Source organism: Rhinoraja longicauda, chromosome 8 (assembly GCF_053455715.1).
Source record: "Rhinoraja longicauda isolate Sanriku21f chromosome 8, sRhiLon1.1, whole genome shotgun sequence".
NCBI lineage: Eukaryota > Metazoa > Chordata > Chondrichthyes > Rajiformes > Arhynchobatidae > Rhinoraja > Rhinoraja longicauda.
The window spans coordinates 55,904,511-55,920,280 of NC_135960.1; the positions used below are offsets into that span (position 1 = coordinate 55,904,511).

At 41.0% G+C, this 15,770-nt stretch overlaps 1 protein-coding gene across 1 annotated transcript in view; it reads right to left on the reverse strand.

Moving 5' to 3' along the window:
- The window catches only part of cwc22 (CWC22 spliceosome associated protein), a 78,554-nt gene extending 68,070 nt beyond the window's left edge, over nucleotides 1-10,484 (reverse strand). Inside the window, exon 1 of the mRNA XM_078404028.1 lies at nucleotides 10,308-10,484. Within this exon, the coding sequence (XP_078260154.1) occupies nucleotides 10,308-10,318 (11 nt within the window). The 5' untranslated portion in view covers nucleotides 10,319-10,484. The remainder of the gene's footprint in view (nucleotides 1-10,307) is intronic.
- Between the last annotated feature and the right edge of the window lie 5,286 nt (nucleotides 10,485-15,770).

Consider the following 15,770-nt stretch of genomic DNA (forward strand, 5'->3'; position numbering starts at 1 on the left):
CAAAGTGCTTTTAGAAGAAGTATCAAACAAAATTTGACACTGGATCATATCAAAATAATCCTGTATTTATATCATGCCTTTCATGTCTCTATCAGGAATCAAACTACTTCACAATGAAGTACAAAGAATCAACTGTTCTTATCAGGGCAACGTGATAGGCAACATAATAGCGCAGAATCTGTTTTATTGATTAAAATTGAGGGATACCTCTCAGTCAAAGTCAACTGACTTACGATCTCCCACCTCAGCCACCTCAAAGTGCTCAATCCAAGCATACGGCCTATGCGAATTAAACATTCTAGTCTAATGCCAGACCAAACGAAAAAGCACTTCCTGGGTCAGTCTGGAATTCAACAAAACGGATTTCCAGTACACAGTATTCTTGTGGGAGTTTTTCCAGCACTAAGCTGGGAACAATTACCAGTAATTTAGTTTAGAGATACAGCACAGAAACAGGCCTTTTGGCCCACCAAGTCCGTGCCAACTAGTGATCCCCGCAAATTAACACTGTCCTCCACACACTAGGCACAATTTAAAATTATACCAAGCCAATTAACCTACAAACCCGTACGTCTTTGGAGTGTGGGAAGAAACCGGAGAAAACTCATGCAGTCACAGTGAGAACGTACAAATTCCATACAGACAGCACCCATAGTCAGGATCGAACCTGGGACTCTGACGCTATAAGGCAGCAACTCTACCGCTGCGCCACAGTGTCACCCTAAGTTCTGCTCTGACGCAATAGATGCCTTTCTAAGAAACATTGTGTTATAGAAAATCGTGTCATTAAAAAAAAGGGGGGGGGGGGGGGAGGGAGCGAGAGTCTGGACTTGCAATAACAGTAATTTTTTTCCTGTAGGATATTCAAAAATATCTCAATAGCTATAATTTTATTTTTGTTTCTACCAGCTAAAGACACTAAAGGCTGTAGGTTGGAGGTGTAAGAAATTGCAGAAACTTAAGCTGCATAATCCTCAAAAATATACGGGTGAAATTTCCAGCAACACACATAGTGCTGTTGGAACTCACCAGATCAAGCAGCATCTGTGGAGGAAATGGCCACACAACATTTTGGGTTGAGTCCCTTCTTCAGACTGACAGAAGGGAAGGGGAAGGTGGGGGATAAAAAGGGAAATGTGGGACTTGGGGATAGGAGATGAGTATACGAAGTAGGGGAAAAGAACAGAGCAACTGGGATGTATGTGCCCAGGGTGAAGATTTTTGTGCTCAATATTGCTATATCTTACATTGTTTAATGGAGTATCATTGCACCAAAGCAATTGTCCTCAATTTCAATGGCAACCCGCGCGCAGTTAAAATAGCAGTTGTATTCTTAAAGAAACAATGGTGTCTGATTACTGTGGGAATGTTATATTAAACCCAAGACAGTGTTCTTTCTATTTGTCAATTTCCAAAGTAACTTTTAAGTAGTTCTCTAGTCTCCAAAAATGTATTACAACCAATTCGGCCCACATCATGCAAATGATGTTCTCTAATTAATCACATGCTATATTCAATTGTGCTATGGAAACAAACGTTATAGCAAAACTACCTGTACTTAGATTTTTTTTTTAAAGCGTTTTACACCAATTTTAAGCACCAGAAATGAATTCACTACTTAGCACACCTTAAAATGGTTCTTGATGCAGATTTTGGTCCTGTAAATCCTTCTGGATCCCCTCCCCAAAAATGGGACAATCAAATTACTCCATCCACTTGTTTTCCACTAGCACAAAGCATTGGCCCCATTGACCCCAAATTTCCTACAATCAGTAATGCTCGGTGCTTTCAAAACCATTTTCCCACCCAACAACCCTTCAGCCACAGCACAACTCCATGACATTCTCTGACCACTTATTTTACTGTCTCATTTTATCTGTCAGGTGGCAATCCATACGTGCTGTGCAGAAGCCACCACTGCAAATAACGATCATATTATTCTATCAAATTTCATTTCTGGCCAAGTATACAACAGTCCGAATCTGATAGAAATACTTGCCTGAAATGTGGCTATGAAAACCTGTTACTGGTACTTAACACAGCAGCTCAACAGCACATTTTACATGCAGCCTTGATAAAATTATTAATCTTGTTCAAAATCTTCACATTATTTTCTCAATGACAGTCCTTGATTTTGCATCCTAAGCCACATGAAGAAACTGCAAATCAACAGAAGTATGTGTTTATCCGATAAGACATCCATCAGTCTTTCTGGCTTCAATTGATGAAAAATCATTTACTTCATAAACTGAGAATACGTCTTGTGAATCTTTTAGCAATAATATAATTTCTATACGATTAACCTTCTAAACACATTATCTGCAATTGATCCTATGAACTACCACTGGACATCCAGTAATTCATTAAAATTGGAACTGGTCACTGTTGGTAAATCAGTCCATTGAATAGATTGTCTGGAAATAAAATTCTGATGATTTTTATACAACTATTGCTGGTAGCTTAAATCTTACTTGTTTTTAACCAGGTTAATTTTATTTCTGCACAGCAATATAACCAAAGGGTCTCTCAATAAAGTACCAGATTAAATTGTGAGTTATATCAAGGATGTTGTTTTATTGCATTGAACAAATCAGCGAATCGGTTTCTTATGCAATAAACAGGCAACTCTTCATAAAAAGATTATCTTGCGACGCCCACAAAAAACTAAAACCTAAAATTACTTCACTGCAGCATCTACCACAGCAGGTTGGCCTTGCTCATCTTGGTTTGAGGCATGCGCATTGTGTAGATAAACTAACATTAAAAACTCTAGGCTGGGCTGTCCGATCTACCAATTGGCAGTTGCTGGAATAACTTGATATTCATCTTGCTTCCCCAGTGAAGCCACACTAAATTGAGAAAGTGCCTTGCTGATCACCACACCATCGAAACTGCTCCAGCATTGTGCTGCTGGAAGGTGTCGTTTCCCAGCTGGGGTGAACAAGGGTTTTCTGTAACTAAATATCATGTGCAGGCACCTCACGATTTTCATGTGTTTGATTTATATGTTTTTAAAATAACGTACTCGTTCCATTAATACCAAGGCTTGATTTACGCACTGGTATTTACAGAATAATGCATTCAAACTTACTGCCAACCGCGTAGTTGCATACAGATTTAATTTATACGCTATGTTTCAAGCATGTAACCCCCACGTAACAAGTGAGGTGCCTGTATTGTGTTCTCGTGTAATTGTTTGCCCAAAATATCAGCCAACTAGGAAGTGATATATTGGGCAATAGATTAAAATAAGTATTAGCTCCAAATTCTAAGCATTAAGTATTTTTTTTAAATTTCTAACTCCTGCTTCCTTATGAATCATCAAATTCGAAAACTCTAAAATGTTTTCCAGCTACGCCATTTCTTGGCACAGGGCATAAACATTCCCACCCAGATGATAAGTCACCAAGCATTTTCATGGCAATCATCTGTGAAGCGGATGTGATGTCATAAGTGAGCACTAGGGTGGATCACACCTTCTTCAGGCATGAATGAAAGGGAGGTGACATGATGTGCAGGGTGAGGCTAGCCTGCACAACACAGTGGGGAGTTTAACACACTTGCTAATGTTGCCCAAGTAATAAACATTACAGCCACAACTGCAAGATGAATGGGCGGAGGGCACTACCCAGCCTAATGTGACATTTGCTCCTCGTACAATCAAATATCAGGCTTGGTTTCCAGCCTACAATGAAGATAATTATAGAAAATGAAGCAACAGTGGAGAGAACTCACATCTTCCAATAATGCATGTTTTCCTCTCTCATTTCAATTCTTGGGAGATCTAAATTATGAGTATGCCCTTAAAGACAATGAAAAGTGCGGATATATAGATTTCAAAATGTAATGGACTTCAAAATTTACATTTGAATACACAACTTTCTGAATTTATATGCGCAAGTCATGTGGCAGAAACTGCAAGTGTCCTTTATTAATGGCCTCCACACAAAGCAATCAAGAACAGGCTCTTTGTGGATTGCAATCATCACAAATTCTGGGCCAATGTTTTGTTAAAACATCTAAAAAATGATTATTTCCATTGATTAGGGTCAATTTAAAGTCATCATAGATAACTGCGTATGGAGACAGCTCTTGGAGAATTGTTAAATAATGGAACACTTTGTCAACAGATCAGTGAACACATCGCACAGGAAGGAACAACATCAAGAACAGAACAGGCCAAATAAAACAGTTCTTTACTACTACAGCAAAGATACAGGGACTAAATGGTCTCATTATGCACAATATGTCCTGATTACCTGCTTACCCTTAGACATTCCTGAACGTTTTAGTCCAAATAAAACAGTACATTAATCATACATTATGAGCACAGGTTTTCCCCAAGATTTACCCATATACTTTGTGTTATTTGCATAGTTTCAAACACGAAATATTGAAAGCAAGGTGTAATTCTTAATAATCAGATTGGAAGCACTATTGGGTGCAATTTAATGTTCACTAGACCAAGTGGACCCGATGGGCCCAAACCACTCCTGCATTGGTGCAGCACGCTCTCCTCCCCCACTTCCCCCCTCCCTAACCCCCCCCCACTCCTTCTCCCCTCTCCTCCTAGGGTTGCCTCTCCTGCATTGGTGTAGCACCCTCCCCCTCCACCCATCATCAACCCCCTCTCTCCCCTATCCCCGTCCTCCCTCCCCCACCCTCATCCCCTCTCCCTCCTCCTGGCAGCAACCTGCGGTCGCCATAGCAACCCGCCTCCCGGCCACCATTGATGGAACAGGGGTGGGGGGGGGGGGGGGGGAGAGTCCCGGTGCAGGGATGTGCAGTGGTAGACGGCGGCTGCTCTCCCACTGTTGCTGAGCCACTGGACTCTGGGCGGCGTGGGGAAGGTGCTGAGCCGGTCGGTGAGAGGAGGGGGGACGGGGGAGCCAAGGGCAGGCCCAGAGCCTCGGCCTCCACCAATGCCCGGCCTCATTGCTGCTGCCGCCTTTCCCCTTGGCCCACCTCAGGCTCGCGGTTACCCGGTCACGTCCAGGCCCAGGCCCAAGCTCTGGCTGTTTCCCCCGGCACCAGGCCTGGCTCTCCCGCCCCCAAGAGACAGGCGGTCGAGCCATGCTCAAAGGGCCCCAACTGCGCAGGCACGGACGTGTTTATTCTGCGCATGCGCGGATATCTTACGTACATACCAGATCAACGGAGCCTCAACTGCGCATGCAGTATATTAAAATGTGAATAACGAAAAATATAACACCGATTTCAATTAAACTTCTTCCATAGGACCACAGTAAGGTGGGCCTAAATTTGTCACGGTATCGTGTACCGATTTGGATGTAGTTCAGGAACAAGTGAACAAACGAGAGGTTTAGTATATAGATTATTGTGTTAATGTTTCATTAGGCTAGCACTCATTTTGTGTGCGCCAACTACTGCTCTTGGCCAGCCTTTATTCACTCTCAATTGATCAACCTTGATTGTAATGGTAGAGTAAGGAATATGTGAGAGGTGAGATTATATATTGTGCTGCACATTTCTGGTGCTGCTGTCGGCCGGGCTGCCACGTTTCAAGGATACCCAATTATGAGCTTTAAATCTGTTCTGCATCTGTCCCACAGGAATACACCACATTGTGGAGGATGCCCTCAATAAGAAGAAAGGACTGCATCTCCACATGGACAATGATGTAATCACTTCTACCAGTTATCATGTAAGGTAGCACCTGATGTGCTGTAGAGGTTGAGATCAGGTAGATTTGTCCCTTGTTTATTTCACTCATGTGCTGCCTAAATGTTTCATGCAAGTATGTACCTCAAGGCGGGGCCAGGTAACTTAGTCGTGGTGCTACCAAGCCACTCTTGGCTATAGGCATTGAAGTCCCTCACCCATGAGATAGTATTCATTTATCAGCTGAGGAAGAGTGGGTATTTGTCAGGAGGGTTACTTGCCCATATTTGACTTGGTGCCATGAGATCTCAGGGGTCAACATTGAATACTTCAAGAGCCATTCTTCCCTGCCTGCACATCACTGTACAAAATCTCTGCCCTGCAATGAGACATTCAAAGAGGTTGCAAAGGTGGAGTACCCCATCTTGTCAGAGCAAGCTCCTTAAATATTGACTAGAACAGCTGTCCATTTTAGAAACCGGTCCCCAGATATTTTGGAGGAAGACTTTGCAAGGTCAAGCAGGCTGGAAGCAAAACCATGTGCCAAAATCGTTAAATTTGGAAGTTGTCAGCAATTCAATCTCTTCCAGAGGTTGCATTATTTTTTCATGCAAATTTCTTCACCCTAACACATGAAATCAGTTAAATCACTGAAGCCGTTATCAGTTTATAAACTACTCTTGAGTGCAAAATGCATTCTAAAATGCTTTAATGCATGGTCGAGTTGAATTTTTAGTACACTTAGCACACTTAGTAATAATTCATGCTCGGCCAATTCTCTGGCCTTAAGTAATATTTAGATGGTATTTCAGTATTAATATTTCAAAACCATTTTTTTCCATTTTAAATTTCATTTATGTTATTTCAACTTTTTCCTGAATTGCACCTACATTCTAATCATTATTTCAGACTATAAAACATTTTAATTTGTTAACAAACAGTTGCACTTTTCCATCCTGGCTTATTATCTTTATGAAACCTTAATATAATTTATCAATCAGCCAACTTGGTGACAAATCAATTGACAATCAGGGAGTGCTTTGAACTTTCCCTTGAGAGTAACTAATGGCAGTAATTGGGCAGCCCAAGCCATTTTGGGCGCCTACATTTTTGTGCCATCTTTCATTCAGCCTGCAATGAGCATCACCACTAAATGCAACTCGGAATTAAAATTCTCACAAATAGCACCATTTTTACTTCTGATATTATATCAGAACATATTAAATTATAAAATGTGTTCATAAACAAAAATCACAATAAGTATTGCATTTAGATTCTATTTGACAAACAAGTTTTCAAAGTACAGGAAATTAACACATTGCATATTCTTCATAAATGAATCAACACACTCTTCTGCAAAACAATTTGACATCCAGCATGAAAAATCTAATAGCAGTGAGTAAAATTGTTTGTTGGGTATGAGGATGGGTAGGGGAAAGCAGAATAAACAAAAATAGTAAGGTTCAATGTAAAAACCAACTAGTTTGTAATCAAATGTTCCTCCATTAATTTAAAACACAAATTATTAATTGGTTGAATTTTTTTCTCTCGAGGATGCATGACACTATTCAGACCAACAGACAATATGAACTGGAATCTGCAAAATATATTAAGTTCAGTAGAAAAAAAATATTGATTTGTGAAGTTGTTTGATGTAATCCCTTATAATCAACCGTTCCAAGATGTAGAGTATATTGTTTTATGAAGAAAAAGCAAGAAATGCTGCTCTTTCAGACATTTAATTTGATTTTTATATTTTCTTATCATTTTCATTTTATATTTTCTTATCATTTGAAGTAATAATAGCCAACATTGACAGTTTTGCAAATACGTTCGCAAAAAAATCTGCTCTACTTAATTGTGGCATTTAACAAGAATGGCCCAGAACCTTGAACACAACGACCCAAGTTTCAACAGTCAGATAAATGTCCAACTGGAATTTTTCCTACAAAAAGTCAGCATTGCTTCAAGTTTACGATTGTAACCCCTTCTTATTCTTTTCTCTGCTCAACCAATTATTTTAATCTAGTTTGTTATTCTTCCTCATCCTTTACCTGTGAAATGTATCTAATAATCTCTTGTAATACCAAATTTTTTTTTAGTTTAAATTCCTTCACATAAACTTTAATTGTTTACATTGAATATAAAAGAATGATAAATTTAAAATCACGGTAAACATTTTGTAGACTTCAGTTTGAAATTCAGATGTTTTGAACAAATGTGAGCATCAAAATATGAAAACCCAAGCAGACTGATTCAAGGTCTTAAACTAGGAAAACCCTTGTAGAAACAAAAAGTTTACAAAAGCAATGGACAAACTTATATTATTATATGTCAATGCTCTTTCAAGCCAATACTCAGAAAAAACAATCAATGTTATACAGACAATTGGCGTGTGGGACATACCTCCAACTAGGAATTTCATTGTTTTCATTAAATGATTTTGATAAATATTGGGCAAGAAAGTTCCATGACCTTCCAAAAGCTCTTTGGAGCTTTGGCATTAATTCAGGGAAGGGAAATATCAGTACGACACCATGCAAAAGATAGCATTCCTATCAGCACAACATTGATATGTTAGCCCAGTGCATGAATTCAAGCTCTCAGAGCAACCCTCAATCTTCAGGAGACAAAAATGGTGCCATTAAAGCGAGGATGACATTACAGCCCAAACTACATTACAATTTTAATATGCATTGAAAAATAAATTTGATTACTTCCTCGGGACAAAAAAAACTGGTAGTGGATATGAAAAATATTCACTGAAGGATAATTCAATTACTGATTCCCAAGGGAGTCTTTGGTCTCCCATCTGACCAGTTATTAGTTGCTTGATTGGCATTATGTTCATGAAGGGCTCCAAGGACATTATTTTAAAAAGCCTGGATTTAGGTACATTATGGCCTACTTCGCATTAACCATGACCAGGTCTCCAATCCATGAGTTTAAGTATATGGATTCTCAACTCAGACTGATCTTTTTTTCCCAATCCAAACAGTTTACTTGATTGAAATATTCTTCAGAGACAGTCTCACAGGGCAGAAACAACAATATGTCGATTCTTAAAAGGTTTCTGCTCAACATTACAAATGCTGAAGTCCACTAGGGGACAAAAACTGCAGATTTTCCACAAAATAGAGCTGGATAGAGCTCTTAATGATAGCGGAGTCAGGGGGTATGGGGAGAAGGCAGGAACGGGGTACTGATTGAGAATGATCAGCCATGATCACATTGAATGGCGGTGCTGGCTCAAAGGGCCGAATGGCCTCCTCCTGCACCTATTGTCTATACAATTGTATCAGAATTATATGTGCCATCTTTAAGTTTTTTTTTAAAATCAGTTTTGCGCCCCCCTCCCCCAATAATTGTCCACTATTTTAAAGGCCACAACAACTTCTATTTGGTGCCTTCAATAGAACTGAACTTCCTGTCTTACTAGATTGTTGGTATTATTACTGTTCTTTATTTTCTTACACCAGGCACTCACTGTACATTAGTTAGCAAACTAAACGACTAAGCCCCCCAAAAGAGATAGTCAAGTATGGCTGTCAAGCCTTTACACATGCCCAAAGAAGGCAGAGGGACATTGGAGTTCAGTTGAATTATGCATGTAATACAATGCACATTTAATCTAAGGGATTTTTCCTTTCAATGGTTGCAAGTCATGATTTCCCCTCACCTACCCAAGTTGCTGAAATAAAATGAGGTATTCCGATCTCCTAAATGAGATCAAATAATTCAAAAACTAAGTCTGGAGTCTTGTCCAAATGGTTTGATGACTCACTGGCCACATTTGCTAAAAACAAGTCAAAATATTTAAAATAAACCATATAATTTCAAACATGTTTATAAAATTGAGGTAGGTCTGTCAACACCCAGATCTTGACTTCAATGTTTTTGTATTCAACATTCATGATGTTAGTTTCACATAAAATAACTTTCATATACAAGCTAGCCAAATTGATATATTTGGTACAAACTTGTTTTTTGAATTTTAAATAAAATACCGAATATAAAATATTAAATTATTTTACTAAATTATGCAAAGTTCAAGACTAAATGAGCAAAGCCATTTTGTCAAACCAAAAACTGAGCTGTATATCGCAGTCAACAAGAAATTATGAAGTTTACATTTAGAAATTGCATTTAGAAATGGGAGCAAAACAATCCAAATAAACCAAAGCCAATAAACACAGTTTGCCAGAAGAAACTGGAAAACAAAAACTGTGCCCCTCCAAATGAATAGTAGCTTGGTTCAGGGTTTTAAACTGGAGTTTGAAACCCAGTCTGAAGTTTGAAATTAGCAGCTCTGTCGGGACAGGGGCGCTTGTCTTTGGGCAGTGTCGCAGGGCCCACTCTGCCGCCGCCGCCGCCACCGCCACCGCCACCGCCATCGCACTGCCAGCAATCCTGCTATTCCCCGGCCTGCTTCCAACTTCTCCACGATGACAACTTAAGCCAACCTGCACCGCCGAGCGGAGCCGAGCCCGAGCTGGGCCTGGGCGGTGTGGGCGGCCGCAGAGACACGCAACACATGGGCCCCGACCTCAGCCTGCAGCGCCTCCGCGGCCGCCGCCGAGCCGAGCCGAGGCGCCGCAGCGCCAGGCCGGCTTCCTCGTCGCCGCCAGCCCCAGGCGCGGCGGCCTGCGCTCGCCCCACACGGCTGGGAGCGGGCGACAACTCACCGTTTGGCCATCTCCGAGAGCAAGGCGGCAGCTGCCGCTTGGTGCGCGACCGGGCTCGGCGCGATGCTGGGCTTCCTCACGACGAAACTTTGTGCGGCCGGGAGCCGTAACTTTCACTTTGCCATATGGTGGGTCCCAGTGCAACGAGACGCAGAGAGACGCGACGCGCCGCGCCGGTGCAGCTGCTCCCAACCCAGGCGCGCACCCCCTCCGGCCGGAGGCTGAAGCGCAGCGCCCTCGGCACCCAAACCTCCACCCCAACCCAACCCCGGCTCTCACTTCAGACGCCAGCAAACACCCTCCACCATCAGGCAAACACACTCCACCATCAGGCAAACACACTCCACCATCAGGCAAACACACTCCACCATCAGGCAAACACCCTCCACCATCAGGCAAACACACTCCACCATCAGGCAAACATCCTCCACCATCAGGCGAACATCCTCCACCATCAGGCGAACAAACTCCACCATCAGGCGAACACCCTCCACCATCAGGCGAACACACTCCACCATCAGGCAAACACACTCCACCATCAAGCAAACACACTCCACCATCAGGCAAACACCCTTCTCCCCTTCTCGCTTTGCAAAGGCGCGTCCAGCAGCTTTCCGCATTCACTCAAGCTCCGGCTTCCATTGCATTGGAAGAAGTGTCTCGACCCGAATTGTCACCCATTCCTTCATCTTCAGAGATGCTGCCTGTCCCGCTGAGTTATTCCATCTTTCTGTGTCTGTCTTCTATTTCATTGGAAATTTTAGCCTGAATGGTGCACGACTTTTCTTTTGCATGAAGGCCTAGTCTTACAATCCAAACCATTCCCAAGGCCCATCACAAGAAGGAAACATTTTTGTTTTGTCTTAATCGTAAAGTCATCCAGAATGGAAACAGGCCCTTCGGCCCAACTCATCCATGCCGACCAAGATGCACCATCTAATGTTGTCAGTCCCATTTGCCCCATTAACCATTCATCACTTTCTGCCAATTAATCCACCATAGATATCAGAGCAAAGAAGTCCCTTGCAGCTCTCCAATACTTTGGTTAGGCAGCACATGGAACGTGGCATGCAGTTCTGGTCGCCCAATTATTGTAGATGGCGTGGAAGAGGTTTATCAGAATGGAAGGAACTGCAGATGTTGGTATAAACTGTAGATAGACACAAAATGCTGGAGTAACTCTGGGACAGGCAGCATCTCCAGAGAGAAGGAATGGGTGACGTTTCAGGTGGTATCTGACCCTTCTTCAGATGGATTATCAGAATGCTGCTTGGATTAGGTGGTATTAGCTACAAAAAGAGGTTGGGTAAAGTTGGATTGTTTTCTCTGGAATGCTGGTGGTTCAGGGGAGACCTGATAGAAGTAGAAAAATCATGCAGTTCTGAACCGTTTCCTCGGGTTGGAAATGTCAAAAGACGAGAGAATTGTTGTGAGTACCGAAATGCAACAATGTAGTAGCACAACAGATTTGTAAACACAGTACTCAATAGTTAACATGATAAACAAATTTTAAAAAGTTCAATAAATTAAAAAAAACAATAGAGTACAAAATGGGTTCAAAATTTATTTGGAGTTTGTAGTGTTAATGGAAACTTTTGCACTGAACAGTAATATATTGCTACCATACATCAATAGTGAATCCATTACGAATTGAATCTGTTACCTGTGATATTTTTATGAGTTTCTCTAATATTTCACTCATTTAAGAACAGTCAGGAGGTTGTAATATTGCTGCCTCATTCAATATACTAATTTTTCAAATTCTATATACTCTTTTTTCTCACAATTAGAATAAGAAAGAGTCAAACAGTTCAGCATAAAATGAGAAATGATAATCTGTTGTATAATACAGGAGACAAGCCTGGGAGTTTTATAAAATCATTCCCCCTTTCTCCAATTTTGTCAGCCAAGGTAGTAGTGATTTTGGAGGTCTGTGCTTCCTCTCTGGAGTTTCACTACCCAAGAGCAAGGTTTGAGGTGGAACTGATAGTACCAACTGTAATTGTGACAAGTAAGTGCAGACTGGGGGAAAGCCCGGTATTATTAACACCTGACTCCCCGCTGGGTTCCTCTGAGTTCTCGGCAGCCCCCCACTGGAACCCTCTGTTCTCAGCATCCCCCTGCCAGTCCCTCTTTGTTCTCAGTGGCCCCCCACCAGGTCCCTCTTTGTGCTTGGCAGCCCGTCCTAACGTCAAATTTATTTCAGTTTAGATAATTAAGACATTTACTTTCTTGAAGCAACATGCAAACAGCTGGCCAAATATGAGATTGTCTGTTCTTTATTTACCTCAATTGCATTTTGGAGACGGAAGTGATTATGCTTGGCTGCCTATTATTGCCCAGTAGATTGGGGTGACATGGTCCTATCCTTCTGAAGTTCTTAGATTAAAGATATCTCTTTTATTGTGGAAAGCTTTGTTTGATTGATGTGTAATCCATTCTCCACATGACATGTCAGGGAGGAGGACTCTTCAGATAGCATCAGCATTGATTTAGAGATTTTTCTTTCACAAATTAAACATCTTTTTAATAAAACAACGGCTTATTTTATTGATCTTCCTTTAATTTTAAGAAACGTTTACACGCTATTACAGGATTGTAATTGTGGGGCCAAGTGGACGACACATATTCAGTAGCAACGGATTAAGGTTGAAGATAGACACAAAATGCTGGAGTAACTCAGCGAGACAGGCAGCATCTCTGGAGAAAAGGTATTGGTGATGTTTTGGGTCGAGACATCACCCATTCCTTCCCTCAAGAGATGCTGCCTACTCCAGCATTTTGTGTCTGTCTTCGGTGTAAACCAGCACCTGGAGTTCTTTCCTACACATTAAGGTTGAAGACAATTTGTTGGGGCATATCTCTTGGGCTGAGAATTAATGTATTTGTGTATTCTGGTGAAAATTACTGAGGGCAGTGGTTTTCAATCTTTTTTTCAGGCTACACCTTTTAATCAAATGGTTCACCTTTACGACCCAATAATTTACCAAGAGGTGCTGGAAAAAATGATACACGCTGACCACAGAGGGTATTCAAAGCAACTAGGGCAAAGCTAGGATTGTTGTTCACTAGTCAGTGAAGCTGCACCCCACCCTTTCCCCATGTTCCCCACACCTCTCTCTCTCTCTCCCATGCTCGCCTCTCTCACTCTCATGACCCTTCCCAAGTTCCCTGCACCCCAAGCCATTCTTCTACATGTGATCTACAATCTCTGGGCTTCACACGACTGACCTTTGCCTGATCTGTTTTGGTGAACCATTTAAAATCCTGCAACATGTCCTCACTTTGGAAAAGCACATCCCTGGTTGAAGTGCGTTTTCTGGCAAACCTTTGGATGGATATGGTCTGCTATTCCTTAAATTCTCAGCCAATTTTGGTAATTACAATTTTTACCAACTGTGTGGAATTAAAGATTGGGTAGGATTTGATAATGTCAGTACCTCTATAGTACATCAGGACACAATAAAAATAAGAATATGAAGAAGAAAAATGCAAATAGGAAAGCAGGAGATGGAAGAATGAGCTCTGAAAGGAAGAGGAATGCAGTAATATAACAAAGTAGCGAGAACATAGGAAAATAAAGCAAATGGGGACAGACATAGGTTAATAAAACAATACGATAGAACTTTATCCCAGGAGGGAAATTGATCTGCCAACAGTCATAAAACACAAAATACATGAAACATAAAATTAAAGTGACGAGTGGAAAGGATTGGGGATGTGCAAAGATTGGGGTGGGGGGGTGGGAAAGAAGTCAGTCTACCCCATGACAGAAGGAGGAGGAGTTATACAGTTCGATAGCCACAGGGAAGAATGATTTCCTGTGGCATTCTGTGCAGCAACTTGGTGGATGTCTGTTGCAGAAGGTACTCCTCAGATTGACCAGTGTGTCATGGGGGGGGGGGGGGGGGGGGGTGAGCGGTATTGTTCAGGATGCTCCATAGTTTGAGGAGCAACCTCCCCTCCAAGACTAGCTCCCATGAATCTAACTCCGCCCCCAGGACAGAGCCAGCCTTCCTGATGAGTTTGTTAATCCTATTGTCATCCATGGCCTTTGCCCTGCTGCCCCAGCACATTACAGTGAAGAAAATGGCACTGGCTACACCAATTGGTAGAACATCTGCAGCATCATGGAGCTTTCTCCATCGCTGCTCCCACCCTATGGAACTCACTACCCCAAACCGTTAGAGACTCCTCCACACTCACCACATTCAAAACATCGCTGAAGTCTCACCTGTTCAGTACTACCTTCAACCACTGAAAGTCAACTCACCTTCTGTCTCCTTTCTCTGTTCGTTTACATATTTACTTATTTATCTATTTATTCATTTCCCTATGTTCTCTAAATCTCTGTAAAGCGTCTTTGAGTGTATGAAAAATGCTATATAAATAAAATGCATTATTATTATTATTATCTTATTACAGATGTAGAAGGAGTGGAGCCTTCTCAAAAGGTACAGCTGCTCTGTCCTTTCTTGTACAGGGCCTCAGCATTCCGAGACCAGTCCAGTTTATTGTCCAGGTATACTCCAAGGTATTTGTAAAAGTAAGAGCAGTAAAAGTAAAGGTTAATAAAAGTAAAAGTAAGTAAATGAAATAGAAAAATAAAAGGATTAAAATTATTGAAATATGATATATAAATTATTGAAATATATATAACTTTCATTTGCTATGTTTATTTGTTTATTTGATCCAAATAAACATAGTAAATGAAAGTTATAGAATAGAGGATCGCAATAAATTATTGGAAATCAGGTGAAAAGGATAGAAAAACAATATTTTTAGCAAGAGACAAAAGCTTAGGAAGAGTAAAGAGGAATGAGTATTAAGCAGAAGGAAGGATAATAAAAATACATAAGATAAAATGAATGAAGTGGTAGGAAAACTGAAAGGAAAATTAGTCAATAATGTGATTGATAAGGGAAGAAGTGGACAAGTTGAAATCAAGAGATCAGGAAAAGAAAAGTTAAGTCTGCTGAACAAATAGAAGGAAAAGAAAGAATAATGTCAGTTCCTCCGGAAATCTTTTAAAATTATAGTGAGAAATAGAAATCAAGGAAGTTGTAATTAAGAAAAAGATTTACTCTTAATTAAATTTGTGAGGAGAGGAAAAGATAATAAGTGAAAAGATAAGGTTGAGTTAAAATCAAAATGGCAATTTGAAACAAATTAGAATGGTCAAAGTAGAAAATGAGAACAATTTGCTCCGACCATGTTCTGACCTGGACTCACTACCACAGCCACTTGTGTTTCCACCTATCACTTGCCTGGCCTTGTCCCACCCCCATCTCTTTTTGCAGCTTTAAACCCCCCTACTATAATTAGTCCGAAGAAGTCCTAACCCATTATGTCGCCTATCCGTGTCTTCCAGAGACGCTGCCTGACCAATTGAGTTACTCCAGCACTTTGTGTCTTTTTTTTGAAGGAACTAAACCAGACAGTAAGACAATGGGATTTAAATAA